Genomic DNA, 13,985 nt, shown 5'->3' on the forward strand with positions numbered 1-13,985 from the left:
GGGGTTTAAATGAACGAAAGAGGCTAATTGTAAAATCACTAGTTTTTCATACTTGTCATCTTATTTCAACATGCAAGTAGGATTTTCTAGTGTTGACTTTCAAAGATAAGTAACTGACTGGCATACCTTTGTTATCTAGTAACACAAATCTTTGCTCTACATTACAACGAATCTAAAGCACATTTTTGAGAAATAATGCAATGACGAATATCACAAAAATGCATTTATTCGATTACGATTGTGTTCATCCCATATAAAGAAAAAAAATCCATGCTTTGCACAAATCACACAAATGTTCATTTAAATGTTTGAAATTCCGCGGCACAAGGCGGTATTATAATTTCCGAATAAACACCTCGTAAGCGCGCGCCCACGCAAATCTTAATCTCACCCACTCGCGCATGCGGTTTCATCTCACTGCCCACTTGTGGCGCGAGTGCATTCATTGTATCAAAAGTTGACGTGCTGCGACACACTGAAACATATTGCACGGGTATAAATCGAGGAAAGTCACAAAAGAATAAGAACTAATAAATCTGACAAATAAATACAGGAAAAAAAACGCCAAAATCGTCCCGCGTGTGACGAAATGAAAAATAGAAAAATGAGAAAGACAAAAGACCAGGAAGAAAGCGGAAATTTTTCACCAGAGTAAGTATTTTTAAATGAGAGCACGCAAAACGGCACCGGCAGCTGCGCTGGTGCGAACCAAATAGAATAAAATCGCCAAAATACTCGCGATGGTAATCGTTCGAATAACTAACTTTTTTTTCATTTCTAGGTTGTCGTCCATTGACAACTCCGGCGCGGCCAACGCGCCGCTGACAGGAGCGTGTCAGTGGAGTGGAGCCGGAGGTTTTCTGGGCGGCCAAGCGCCAAACAAAATGTCAAACGTTTTGCCATCGGTTCCATCGTCACTTACGCAATGGGCGCGCGCAATTTAAGCGCAAGATTGATTTGTTTTGAGTGCGCAATTTTCGCGGTGTGTCCGTTACATCAGCCCCGGCGGCGCATCACTCAAAATACCTACACAAACGGGTGGAAAAATGGGGCAATCGTTGACCTGGTAGCGAAAGCTGAACAGGTGAAATGGGAGGAATTTTCGTTATTTGTTGCACTTTTTTTTAAGTATTGAATTTCTCAAAATCGGTAATAGTGGAAATAATTTTTCAAAACATTTTTTTCCCTAAAGTTTTTTCTTCTATCTATTTTTTTTAAACTCTAAAAGTGTCCTATAATTTTTGAAGTCCCCTTTTTGACATTTTTAGATTATTGTAAAATCTATTGTTAATAATTGAGAATAGCATTCATTTTAAAACAAATAAAGGCTTTTTGATCTTTTTACTAATTTCGAATTTAAGACCCAAAATCTGTTAAAACTTAGCTTTTTATTTCTCATTACTATTTTGAGAAATTTTGTTAGTAGCATAGCTAACAAAATTTAAAAAAATGTACCAGCCTAAAGCATAATTTGCCGAGAAATCATGTAGGCTCGTTCCACCTGACATATAAAAGGTCTTGGTTATTCAATAAGATTTGGAATAAGAAGACAACAACTTCCTTGGGTGCTGAATACCGTAGTATCATTTCAATAGGGCGAATCTGCATTTGTAAACAAGCAGTCTATCCCTTTCGCTCAAGTGACAGTTCACGTCAAGTAAGAGGGGGATAGACTGCTTGTTTACAAACGCAGATTGGTCCTATTGAACTGTTACTACGGAATAGAGAGAATGCGTAACGTGATTTTCGAATGTTTCCACTTTGTTTACATCTACAAAGTAGGAGGCTGTTCAAGCACAAGCATGACTTTTTTCTTACTGGTAAATGAGCTGAGCAATTCTCTACCAAAACCGGAAATGGATTTTATTTGTATTTTTTGATTTGGCTAAAACTTTGTGGGGGCCTTCCCTATGACCAAATATGCTATTTTGTGTCATTGGTTCACCCATACAAGTCTCCATACAATTTTGGCAGCTGTCCATACAAAAATGGTATGTAAATATTCAAACAGCTGTAACTTTTGAGTGAATTTTCTGATCAATTTGGTGTCTTCGGCAAAGTTGTAGGTATTGTTGAGGACTTTTGAGAAAAAAATAGGTACACGGAAAAAAATTGTAGATTTTTTTTATCAACTTTTTTTTCACTAAAACTCAATTTCCCAATATACGTATTTTTTGATTTTCGAGATTTTTTGATATGTTTTAGGGGACAAAAATCCGCAACTTTTGAGCCATAGAGAAACATGGTCAAAAAATCTGCCGCCGAGTTATGATTTTTTGAAAAATTAGTGATTTTTGGATAAAATCGAAGTTTCATGCAAAAACAAGTTTGATATTATTTTTTAATGCAAAATTGAATTTGCAATCGAAAAGTTCTTTACAGATTTTTTGATAAAGGGCTCCGTTTTCAAGATATAGCCACCGAAAGTTTGATTTTAGCGAAATATTTGCAGTTTTTCAATTTTTAAAAATAGTGACCATGAGTGACCATTTCCAAAAAAAAAAATTTTTTTTTGAAAAGTTCAGAAAATTTGCTATAAAATTGTCTAAGAGACATTGAAGATTGGACCTCGGGTTGCTGAGATAGAGCCGCTTTAAGAAAAAGAAACACGAAAATTGAAGTTTTCTAAATCTCACCAAAACAACCCACCTTTTTCTAATGACGATATCTCAAAAGATCGGAAAATTTCACGAATGTTTCATGTATTAACAATGAAAATCGGACCATTAATTGCTGAGATATTGTCATTAGAAAATGGTGGGCTGATTGCTGGGAAAATAGCTTATTTGGTCATAGGGAAGGCCCCCACAAAATTTGAGTCAAATAAAAAAATACAAAAAATAAAAATGGTCGAAATCGGCCGATTTCGTAGAGAGTTGCTCAGCTGTTTTATAATCAGTAGTATGTGTTTTATTTTATCTAGTTTTTGACATTTTTAGCTACAAAATTGTCGCGTTTCGATCGGTTAGAAGATATTTTTCTTTTTAATGGGTGACGAAGAACTGCGGCGAGAGTTTCATTCTGTGATGTCGCAAATAAATTCCCTGGCTAATTCTGGAATCCTGCAGCTCTTCCTGGTCCAGCGAAAAAACGTCGTTAATTCTTGCTTAGCTGATCCAACAAGCAGAGAAGATTTTCACTAAACCAGGTTTTTAAACGGAATCAAACAATAAAGACAGCTTCTGGATGGATACAACCGCATCGACTCCATGGACAACTTCCATTCATAATTATAAAAAATCTCGATTTCAACCTTCTTAAGATTTCTTGACTGCAACTATACACATACATTTTTCATTCTTGCAAAAAAAAAAACAGTTTTTAATGATCGATAACAATTCTTTCTACTTTTGGCAAACAGTAAATTGGTTCCAATTTGACAGTTCAAAACTGAGGTCATTTTGCGAACCACTATTCAGCACCCAGGTGCTGTGTACCCTTAATGAAAAACATTTTCATTTGAATGCTTTTAGAGATTTTATGATAAGTTTCCGTCTGTATTTATAATTACATTGCGATTTTGTTTTAGTTTTCTGACCATAAAAATTTACTTCTTGACGTTCTTCCTTTCAAAATACAACTTCTCAAAATCAATTTGAAAACAGCTGTTTGAGTCCTCCTCATCACCCAACTTTTTCCACCATAACACCACCAGTTCGACCGTCCCAAAGGAAAAATTATGAAATTATTATTTTCTCTTTCGTTGGACCATTCATTTCCCACGACCCCATGAGCGAGAGAGAGAGAGAGAGAGAGAGAGAGAGAGAGGGACCAATGATGAAAAGCCGTTGTCGTTTTTATTTGCCTCAATCGGTGGACTGTGTGTGAGCGTGGAGTATAGACCGTTGGGCAGCTAAAAATACTTAATTGCTGTACGTTTTTGTGCGTTTTGGGTGACAAACTTCCATGTTGCGAAATAACCATTTTAGACGCAATGTTTGACTTAGGTAAATGTCATCTGGTGAAAAATTATCATTGCGTACGTGCAGGACGTAACATCAATACAAAACAAACCTGGAAAAAGGTCCTAATGAGCATGGCACAATTATAAAAAAATATTTATGTACATTGTGTATCTGTAATGTAGGTAAAAACATCATTAGAATCCAACATTTTAAATTAAAGTTAATTTCAAGTAAAAAGATTATGTACAAAATTGCAAATCTTACTCAAAATCTTAGGTTTTTCATCAAAAGTGTGTAGAAAGCATTTCATGTGTTGATGTTTTTTGACCGACCGTGAACTTCAGCCACTTCAGCCAGATCTGGTGGAAGAAAAAAAATCCTGTAAAGCGATTTCATTCGAGAAGAAAAACTGTCTACAACTGTCTTACTTTTTCTCGATATAATTCGTACCCACTATCAATGAATTAAAAAAAATCCCAACTGACTCTCATAAATTTTCGCCTAATCTTCTTCCTCATTTTCCTCACTTCAAACGTGAAAATGAAAAAAAAACTGATCGCCGTCAACAAGTGTAAACCCGAAATGTGTGTGTGTCTCTCAAGAGGGCAGCTCAGTTTTTCACGCCTGAAAACCTGAAGGCAAAATTTTCAATTTTCATTCGAACGCACCGAGACTGATTTTGGGGAGGGGCGGGAAGATCACGAGATCGCGGTGTCGGTCAAACCCGGTGGCTGTCGGAACGGCACGAGAGGGACGTAATTTAATACGCGTATACTGAATGTGCGTCCGTTTTTTTCTTCTTCTTTCTTCAATGTGACATAAAACGCACGAAGTGGGATTTTCTCGCAAGGGGATGCTGCGAAGTTTAGTACACAATTGTTACGCAACTTTTACACTTTCTTGTTACGCGAGAACGGGTGTGCGATCAAAAATAACCTGACGGCCGGCGCGCGGTGTCCCGCACGATCAATGGCCGCCGGTAGGTTAGAACTTAGATGTTGGATGTTTACTATAATTTTTAGGTGTGTACTGGCAGTTAGTCCGATTTTATTGCGCTGAGATTCGAGGAGCTATTGTTTATCGTCTGTTGTGGTTATCATACATAAAATGTTTATTTTTGTGAGGTGTGAGGAATACTAGCATTAGCATTTGAAATTAAACGACCGATTTTTAAAAATTTTATACAATTAGCCTTTCCTTTGTTTTTCATAATAATATCATAATTTCAAAGAAATGATAATACCAATATTTTATTTATTACAGTTTTTCTCTGATCGCAGCTCATCTAGTTGGAAGGAAAATATTAATACCTTAATTGAAAGTAAACAAAAAAGATTCCATAAAAACATAGATACCGTCATCAGGGGTGACATTGGGCCGGGGGGTGATATTGAGTTATACCAATTTCAGCTTTTTTGTATGACCCAGTCTCACTTCCCAGACCCAAGTTCACCACTGATGACGTTGCATTAATTTTTAACCTTCAAACATCAAACATATAAAAAAAAACGTTACTTAAGGGGTTACATACATGTAGAAAATCACAAAATTTTATATTATAGATTATTTGATAAATCCACTCAAGACATGATTTTTAATCACTCCTGAAAGTTTCATGAAGATATTTAATGATTAAACTGAGTTAGAGACGATTTAAGTTCAAAATTTTGCCATGCGCAAGGCGGACTGTCATACTTTGTTGGCGTTTTTCTCTAAACCCCGAGTTGATTTACGGGTGCCACGATATCTCGAGATGGGATGGACCAAATTGGCTGAAATTTTAGGTGAAGACTCTCAAGATGTATCCCGTGTGCATGACGAAGCCCAATTTTTAAAATTAGCTTTTTAAAAAATACAAAAATCAAAAACAAACGGTTTTTTAATATGAAAAACACAAAAATATTTTTATCTTTTTTTATAATAAACTTTTTGAAAATCGGGCTTCGTCATGCACACAGAATCGGTTTAACAAGTATCTACCAAAATTTTGAGCCGATTTGGTCAAGACTGTGTTGAGATATCGTGGCACCCGTTTTTTGAAACTGCTAACTTAAAATTGCTATATCTCGGCAACGATGCAACCAAATATCTTCAAATTTGTTTTGAAAGTAGGTGAAAATGTATATTTTAATGACGTGAAAAAAGAATTTAAAAAAAGTTGAGGTGTGTGCTCATACTAACCTCTGACTTTTTTGCCAATATACATGTATGTAACCCCTTAATCCACCCTTATGTGGTTGGTGCCTTCCCAACATTTAAAGGGTAATGCTATCCAAAATGACACAAAAGGGCGGACCTTTCAGTGTTCTATCAATTTGACTCATTATTCATGGGTAGTTAGATCTTCATAATTCAGGGCACTTATGTGCTCTCTCTGTCAGATCTCCAATCTTTTGAACTCGTTGGAAAGGTCTTTTGATAGCTTATCTAACGACAGGTCGCATGATAGATCCGGACAACGTTTTCATCGAAATATCTGAGATCCGGCCTCCGAAAAGTGCATAAATAACACTAAAGTGCTTATAACTTTTGATAGGATTGTCAGATCTTCAATCTTTTGAACTCGTTGGAAAGTTCTTTTAAATACCTTTCTAAAAATGTATATCATGGTGGGTTTTCTTACAATCTTCCGGACTTGCTAAAATCGTTTTTTTAGCATAAATTTTGAAGTACCGTCAGTGGGGGTGACTATGGGTCGACAAATGATACAATTTTAATAACTTCGAAAATCTTTCAACGTAGATTTGTTCTTAGATAGTTTACTAACATTCTCCCAAAATATGGTGGATTTTGATGAACATTACTTTACATGCGAATAGTTTGAAAATTGACCCAATCTCAGCCCTTAGAGGGGGTGACATTGGGTCAAATAAAGCTAAAATGATGCTCAAATACAACGATATGGTAAAAACAAGTCATACAACAGTGTTTCTTGTTCGAGGGAATCTTATTGAAGTGGAGATTTTCAAACATTTGGGTAGTTTTCGAGCAATTCTAACAAAAATATTAGAGCAATTCTAACAAAAACGTACCCCAAATTCAGACATCTGCCAAAGTAACAGGATTTGTTCTAGGATTATGATGTCCCCTACACAACCCTTTTAACAAAATTCAGTTTCATTGAGAATAACCTGAGAAATGGTAAAATCTGTAAAACATCACTTTGACCCAATCTCACCCCCCAGACCCAATGTCACCCCCACTGACGGTACTTAACTAAACTTTATAATTTTCAATAGCAACTTGTGGGACTTCAAGACGGATCGAATGAGACCAAAACAGACAAAATCGGTTGAGCCAATGCCGAGATAACCCAGTACAAATTTTTTGATCAACATCCCACCACACACACAGACAATTGCTCAGAATTTGATTCTGAGTCGATATGTAAACGTGAAGGTGGGTCTAGGACGTCAAATTAAGAAGTTTAATTTTCGAGTGATTTTATAGCCTTTCCTCAGTAAGGTGAGGAAGGCAAAATACTCTGCTTTTAGAGATGAGGTCATGTTCACCCAGAGAACAAAAACGCTTGAAAATTATAACGTAAAATTTAGTGCATCCATCCCGGGAATTCCCGGGACAAAAATCCCGGGATTTTTCCTAAACCGGGAATTCCCGAATCCCGGGATTTTCTATAATTTGTCCCGGGAATTCCCGAAATTGAAAAAAAAATCATATTTTGGTCTGGAAATTCAGATTTGGTTGTGAAAATAGTAGAACAATAAAATGAATTAAAATTTGTATTCAGCAAATCTCAGCATTAAATTGGCATTAAGGGAAAAAATATTATAATTTGAATTACCAGGTCCGCAAAATGCCTAGTGCTTTACATTTTTTCTCTATTATTTTATTTTTTTGAAAAACTGGATATATTTACGTATATTTTCGATTTTAAATAAAAAAAAATAAATCTCATATCAAATTATTTATAATCAAACACCGGCATCTAGGGCAAATACGTACAAATGTAACGAATAAATACAGCTATTAAAGCAAAAAATATTTGCATGACGTTTTGGACTACTTCGGTTGAAACAGTAACAGAACAAAACAATTTGTACTTCCAAATGTATTGCTCTCAAATCTCCTGTACCTATTTAGACTGTAATTCTGATTTTCCCTCGGTTGGCGGTAGTAACTTGAAGATAATTTTTAAAATATGTTTTATATAAAACAATGAATTCAAAACTTATCTAAAATTTTACATTGACTGGTATCATTTTATTTATTGTCGTTGTTTGTTTTCTAGCTGTTTTAGTCATGTCATATAAAATATATATAAAAGAAAAAAAATATGAAAGAATTCCAAAGTTTTTTTTGAATAGGTCCTATAAACATATGGAAAACAAAAGCTTATTGGACCTTTTCAAAAAAAAAAACTCAAGAATTATGTAATTTGATTCGCAAATAAAAAAATGATTAATCATACTGGAATCAAAAATAGTAGTTGATATAAAATTCTAAACACCACAAAGACAAAAAAAAATCTTTAAGATATTTTAAAACTGTCGTCTTTGTTTAGATTGAAGTGAGGATTATAACCATTTGATATTATTAAGCTAATTCAATGATTTTAAGCTTGAAAACATAACAAATACAGTATGTACAAAAAGTATTTACACCCCTTGGGCACTATGCACATTTTGTGATGAAACATGTAAAAAATTTAAAGTTTGACAGGAACCTTGTACTACGTTTTGTTCAGAAACTCATGCCAAACATTTTGCTACAAAAAGCTCATGAAAAGATGATTTCTATAAAAAGTTATATAACAACTACTATTACGAAAATAAAAAAGGTGCAAAAAAAGTTTGTACACCTTTCGAAAAATTAACATAAATAATGTTATTTGTTGACAAATCACCATAAATCCAGTCTCCCAACTCCAAATAGGCATCCTAGACTGATTAAAAAAATAATTTGGATTGAATATAAAGTTTACAAACTACTTAGTATAAAAGTTTATATAACTCTGGAAATTTTATATAAAACTTATCTAAACTTAATTTTGCAAACTTTTAATTCAACTAAATGTCAATATTTTACCAAAGAATTGCTAAATAAACATTTTGGAGTGGGTATAACACCGTTTTGGGGGTATTTGTATCGATAGAATTGATTTTTCGTTGGAATTTCGTACCAACCCGGAATTACGTTGTCGGAAAATCCGCCGGCATCTGAACCGGCCCACAATTCACAAGTCAATCTATGTGGCATCAGAAAGGGCATAAAATTTCCGATCTTTTGATACCCATACAACTAGGTTTTCTATAGAACCCACGTTTTTAAATACCTAAGCAAAAACGTTGTTATGGTTTCGTTTGAGCAACCTGCCAAAAATGTATGGAATTTCGTAATTTTTGTTCTCGTGGATCAAACTTACTTTTTGCCCAGGTATTTAAAAACGTAGGTTTTAAAGAAAACCTAGATGTATGAGTATCAAAAGATCAGAAATTTTATGCCCTTTCCGATTCCACATAGGTTGACTTGTGAATCGTGGACCGGTTCGGATGCCGGCGGATTTTCCTACGACGTAATTCCGGGTTGGTACGAAATTCCAACGAAAAATCTATTCTAACGATACAAATACCCCCAAAACGGTGTTATACCCACTCCAAAATGTTTATTTAGCAATTCTATGGTAATATATTGACATTTAGTTGAATTAAAAGTTTGCAAAATTAAGTTTAGATAAGTTTTATATAGAATTTCCAGAGTTATATAAACTTTTATCCTAAGTAGTTAGTTAACTTTATATTCAATCCAAATTATTTTTTTAATCAGTCAAGGATGCCTATTTGGAGTTGGGAGACTGGATTTATGGTGATTTGTCAACAAATAACATTATTTATGTTAATTTTTCGAAAGGTGTACAAACTTTTTTGCACCTTTTTTATTTTCGTAATAGTATTTGTTATACAACTTTTTATAGAAATCATCTTTTCATGAACTTTTTGTAGCAAAATGTTTGGCATGAGTTTCTGAACAAAACTTAGTACTAGGTTCCTGTCAAACTTTAAATTTTTAACATGTTTCATCACAAAATGTGCATAGTGCCCAAGGGGTGTAAATACTTTTTTTACATACTGTATAATGAAACATAGATTTTATTACTGATTCAAAAATTTCCCGGGATCCCGGGAATTCCCGGGATTCCAAAAATATTTTTCCCGTTTCCCGGGAAATTCAAAACCCGGGAAAATTGGACGCCCTAGTAAAATTACCGGGAATTCTTGGAACTTGAAGTCTTTATGCTATTCATTTCGCAAGTTTTTTTTTAACAGGTATAAATTTTCCGAAAAGAAGTATTTTTTTTATTGTTTAGGGCACTCAACTTTTCAACAAAATATCGAGTGAATTCCTAAAATGTGATTTAAAATTATTTTTGTCTTCTTTGCCAAAACTACTTAAAAATTAAAATATTTGAATGCCTTTATCTTGGGTGGAGATTTTCTGATAGATTAAGTGTTTACAGCAAAGTTCTTCACTCTAAAATGATTGATCTCTATTATTTTTTACTGTATCAAATGTTTAAGACAAAAACAGCTGTTAAGGCATTTTTAAATATTAGGGTTGGTTTTATTTTTTTTTTCACGTGATCGGTAAATTTCACAAAGTTTTGGTCAAGATATTTTGCAACTTGAAAAATTAAGGTTAGTTTAAATCAATCAGAAGAGTATTTAATTCAAGGCAAATCTTCGCAAATAATTATCCAATTTTGAAAATCGAATTTGACCCATTTGAAAACACAGTATCATCCCGTTTTTGGCACCACGACTTTTCGACACATTTCTTTTCGTAAAACATGACTGATGAATGAGACTTACTTCATTTTTATTTCAAATTAATGATCGAAAACCAATTTAAAACTTCACACAATAATAATCAATAAAAAATTGAAGTTATTTTTTGGCAAACAGAATTATTTGAAAAATTCGTGTTGCCAAAACCAGATGGCACTGTACAGTTGAATATGATTTAAATATTTTTATTATATAATTGCTTTCTTTTTTTATATAATTGCTTTCTTTCATAAAACCTTACAACTTGTGGTAAGTGGCTCAAACCAACAGAAAAAATATTTTTACCAGATTAAGATTTTTTAAGAAGATTTCTACAAATAATTGGAGACTGGTGTTCAATTCGCTTTTTTAAGGTTTTTTTTCCACTTGAACAATTTTTGCGTACTCAGAGGATGATTTGTTGAGATCATAAACTATTTTCGTTTTTTCGTTGAAAACTGTGTGCTATGTTGTGAAAGATCCAAAATTTATCTTTGGATCAATTGTGATTTTTTAAAATATTTTTTTTTATTAGGGCGTGTCTAGTTCAATATTTTCAACAGTATGAACTCTGAAAAGATCGCACGATTTTTTGTCGGTATCTTTTCTCTTCCTTTTATTTTTAATTGCTTTTTTAGATTTTATTTGATTTATATTCTTTGATACTTATTTCACAAATTGAGCTTACGTTACATTTATGGTGTAATAAATTCATAGATATTTCAGCTCTATGGCTGAAACCCACTTTTCACAGAGCGATTGAAGCTTCTATACAAACATGTGCGGGAAAATTATGTTTTTGCTTATGTTTTCAACGATTTACATCGGTACTAGGGTGGTCCAAATCCGGGCTATTTTGGGGCTACCCCATGGACCCATAACTAGGCTAAATTCCAAATTTGAGGTCATTCTGACCACGGGAACCCCTCCCTCCAATCGCTTGAAGTTTGTATGGGGAAAATCGTCAAAATGTATGGAGAAAAGCAACTGTTTCAGTTTTTTACCTGTGGAGGGCGCAATAGTCGTCCAATCTTTATCAATTCTCAGATGTAGAACCTTCATTAAATTTTGAACAACTTTCCCGAAGACATCATATTTTTAGGATTTTTCTTCAAGTGATTGGAGGGATTGGTTCCCGTGGTCAGAATGAGTTCAAATTTGGAATTTAGCCTAGTTATGGGTCAATCTTTGATTTCAGGGGGTAGCCCCAAAAAAGCCCGAATTTGGACCACCCTAATCGGTACCGTATTCATATAGGCCAGATTCATGAATTTTGTTATTTTTAGCTTTTTTGAGAATAATAAAAACATTTTTCATTGATAATTGTATGGAAACTTCAAATGATTTGCGAAACAGAGTTTTCAATAAAGGCCTAACATTTTGAGTGTTTGTTTGGTGTTGAAAATTGCTGTACTTAGGGTGAAACGGGAAGGGATATCAAAACCACGACTCGTGTTTTTGAAAGCACCTTTACCTAACTTAAACAAGTTTTTTTTTCTTTTGCAGACGATAGATATAAAGATAGCAAAGCCTTCTGTCGAGTTCAGAAATTGATTTCAGTTGAACGGGCGTCCCGTTTCATCTTAAATAATCATCCCATCTCATATATATGTCTGTACTCTCAACTTTGGCGGGGGCCTATAGTATGAATAGAGCAGTAGTTTTGAAGGCAGTAAAAAACAATAAATTTGGAAATAGATGGGTGGAGTTTTCAATACATTCCAATTGTAAATAATAAAAAAATAGCAAAATCTTGAATAAAATGTAAAAGTTGTGCTAATTTCGCAACAGTTTAGATCTAAATTTCTTAATAACCATCGTCCACTAAATATTTTAAAATATGTAGATCACTTTCCTGGAAACCTTGCCAGGTTCATCAACCCTTACAAGTTTTCACTTTCAGAAATGATGTCACTCTCGTGCTGCACAACCCCACAGCCTTGAAGCCAGTCGTCCCGTTTCAGTTTTGACAGTAAATCAAACGTAATCTTTTTTACCTTGAAGATTTGTCCATTTTCCGGCGAGATTTATAATCCTTCGTCCGCCGCCTTTGCTGATCAGTCTGCTGTTTCTGCTTCTGCTGCTTTTTTCACGCGCAAAGGTTCGTGCGGTTCTTTCGTGAGAGGTCCTCTCGGCCGCGATGATCACTCTGCTCTTTGATTTTCGCGACTAATTTAATTACGTACACACATACAGCGGGGGCACGCACTCACACACACACACAAACACGTTCGATCACACACGATTTTCCTCTTCCGCTTTTGTCGAGTAAAAACTCAAGCACCATCCAATGTAACTGAACTTTTAAACCGAGTGTGAGACTTTTGAGAAACACTGTTGGGGTGGTTTTTCATTCACTCGTTGAAAGAATTCACGATAATTTCCATAAATCAGTCGGCGTGCTCGTCTCAAGGGGGAAGATTTTTTTTCTATTTCTTTTTAACGGGGGGTTAAACACTTTTTGAATACTCTTGTTGACTTCACACCTTGAACACTTCTAGATCGCTGCCGGTGGTGCAATTATCATTCTTCATTCGATGAGGATCTTCCGTTGTTTTGCTTTTCTCTTTTTGCTCGAAATCGGTCACTTTTCTTTCTTTTGTTGTGCGATTGTCGGTTCCTCTCTGTCTACTCGCCGTTTGAGCGCAATATTTCCCATAAAAGGACAATATTTGAACAATAGACAGCAAACGAAAAATTAAAAAATAAAGTGAGAAAACCCGACAACACTGCTGCTCTATAGTCACAGGCTTAAAGTTACGCGTTCCATCGTCCAACTCACACTGAGTGGTCGGGTGGAAAATTTGCACGAGAAAATTCAGAATTTTCCTACTCGGCGACGACGTTTCCCGAGTCGAGATCGCCGATCGTGGTCGTCGTCGGGACGCCCACCGTTTTTGTCAAACATCACCAACACCACCACCACCACAACCTGTCGACAGTTGACCGCGTCCACACACAACTTTAAGATTAAACCCAAACCTAGACGTTGCGATGTGACGTTCTCGGGTACACTTTGGTTGTCGTATTCTAGTGTTATGGGCAGAACTTGTGTGAATGTAGGGAGGAAACAGTACATGTCAGAGTTTTCTTTGATTCAACAATGTTAGATAAAACTAACGCAAAATGTGCAAATTATTAGAGTGTTTATAAGAAATCAAAATTAATTTTCTAAATCACTACTATATTTTCTAATAATTTTTCGATTTCGATTCCAGGTCCAGCATTTTTTTCTAGTTTTTATTAACAACCTACTCAAATATTGAAAAAAGGCTAATTTTTAAATAAATATCTTAAA

The 13,985-nt window shown here is 34.7% G+C and overlaps 1 protein-coding gene across 1 annotated transcript in view; it reads right to left on the reverse strand.

Annotated features, from left to right (window-relative positions):
* The window catches only part of LOC120423216 (protein piccolo-like), a 69,703-nt gene extending 56,217 nt beyond the window's left edge, over positions 1 to 13,486 (reverse strand). Inside the window, exon 1 of the mRNA XM_039586954.2 lies at positions 12,685 to 13,486. Coding sequence (XP_039442888.1) covers positions 12,685 to 12,701 — 17 coding nt within the window. The 5' untranslated portion in view covers positions 12,702 to 13,486. The remainder of the gene's footprint in view (positions 1 to 12,684) is intronic.
* Positions 13,487 to 13,985: the final 499 nt, after the last annotated feature.

Source organism: Culex pipiens, chromosome 2 (genome assembly GCF_016801865.2).
Source record: "Culex pipiens pallens isolate TS chromosome 2, TS_CPP_V2, whole genome shotgun sequence".
NCBI lineage: Eukaryota > Metazoa > Arthropoda > Insecta > Diptera > Culicidae > Culex > Culex pipiens.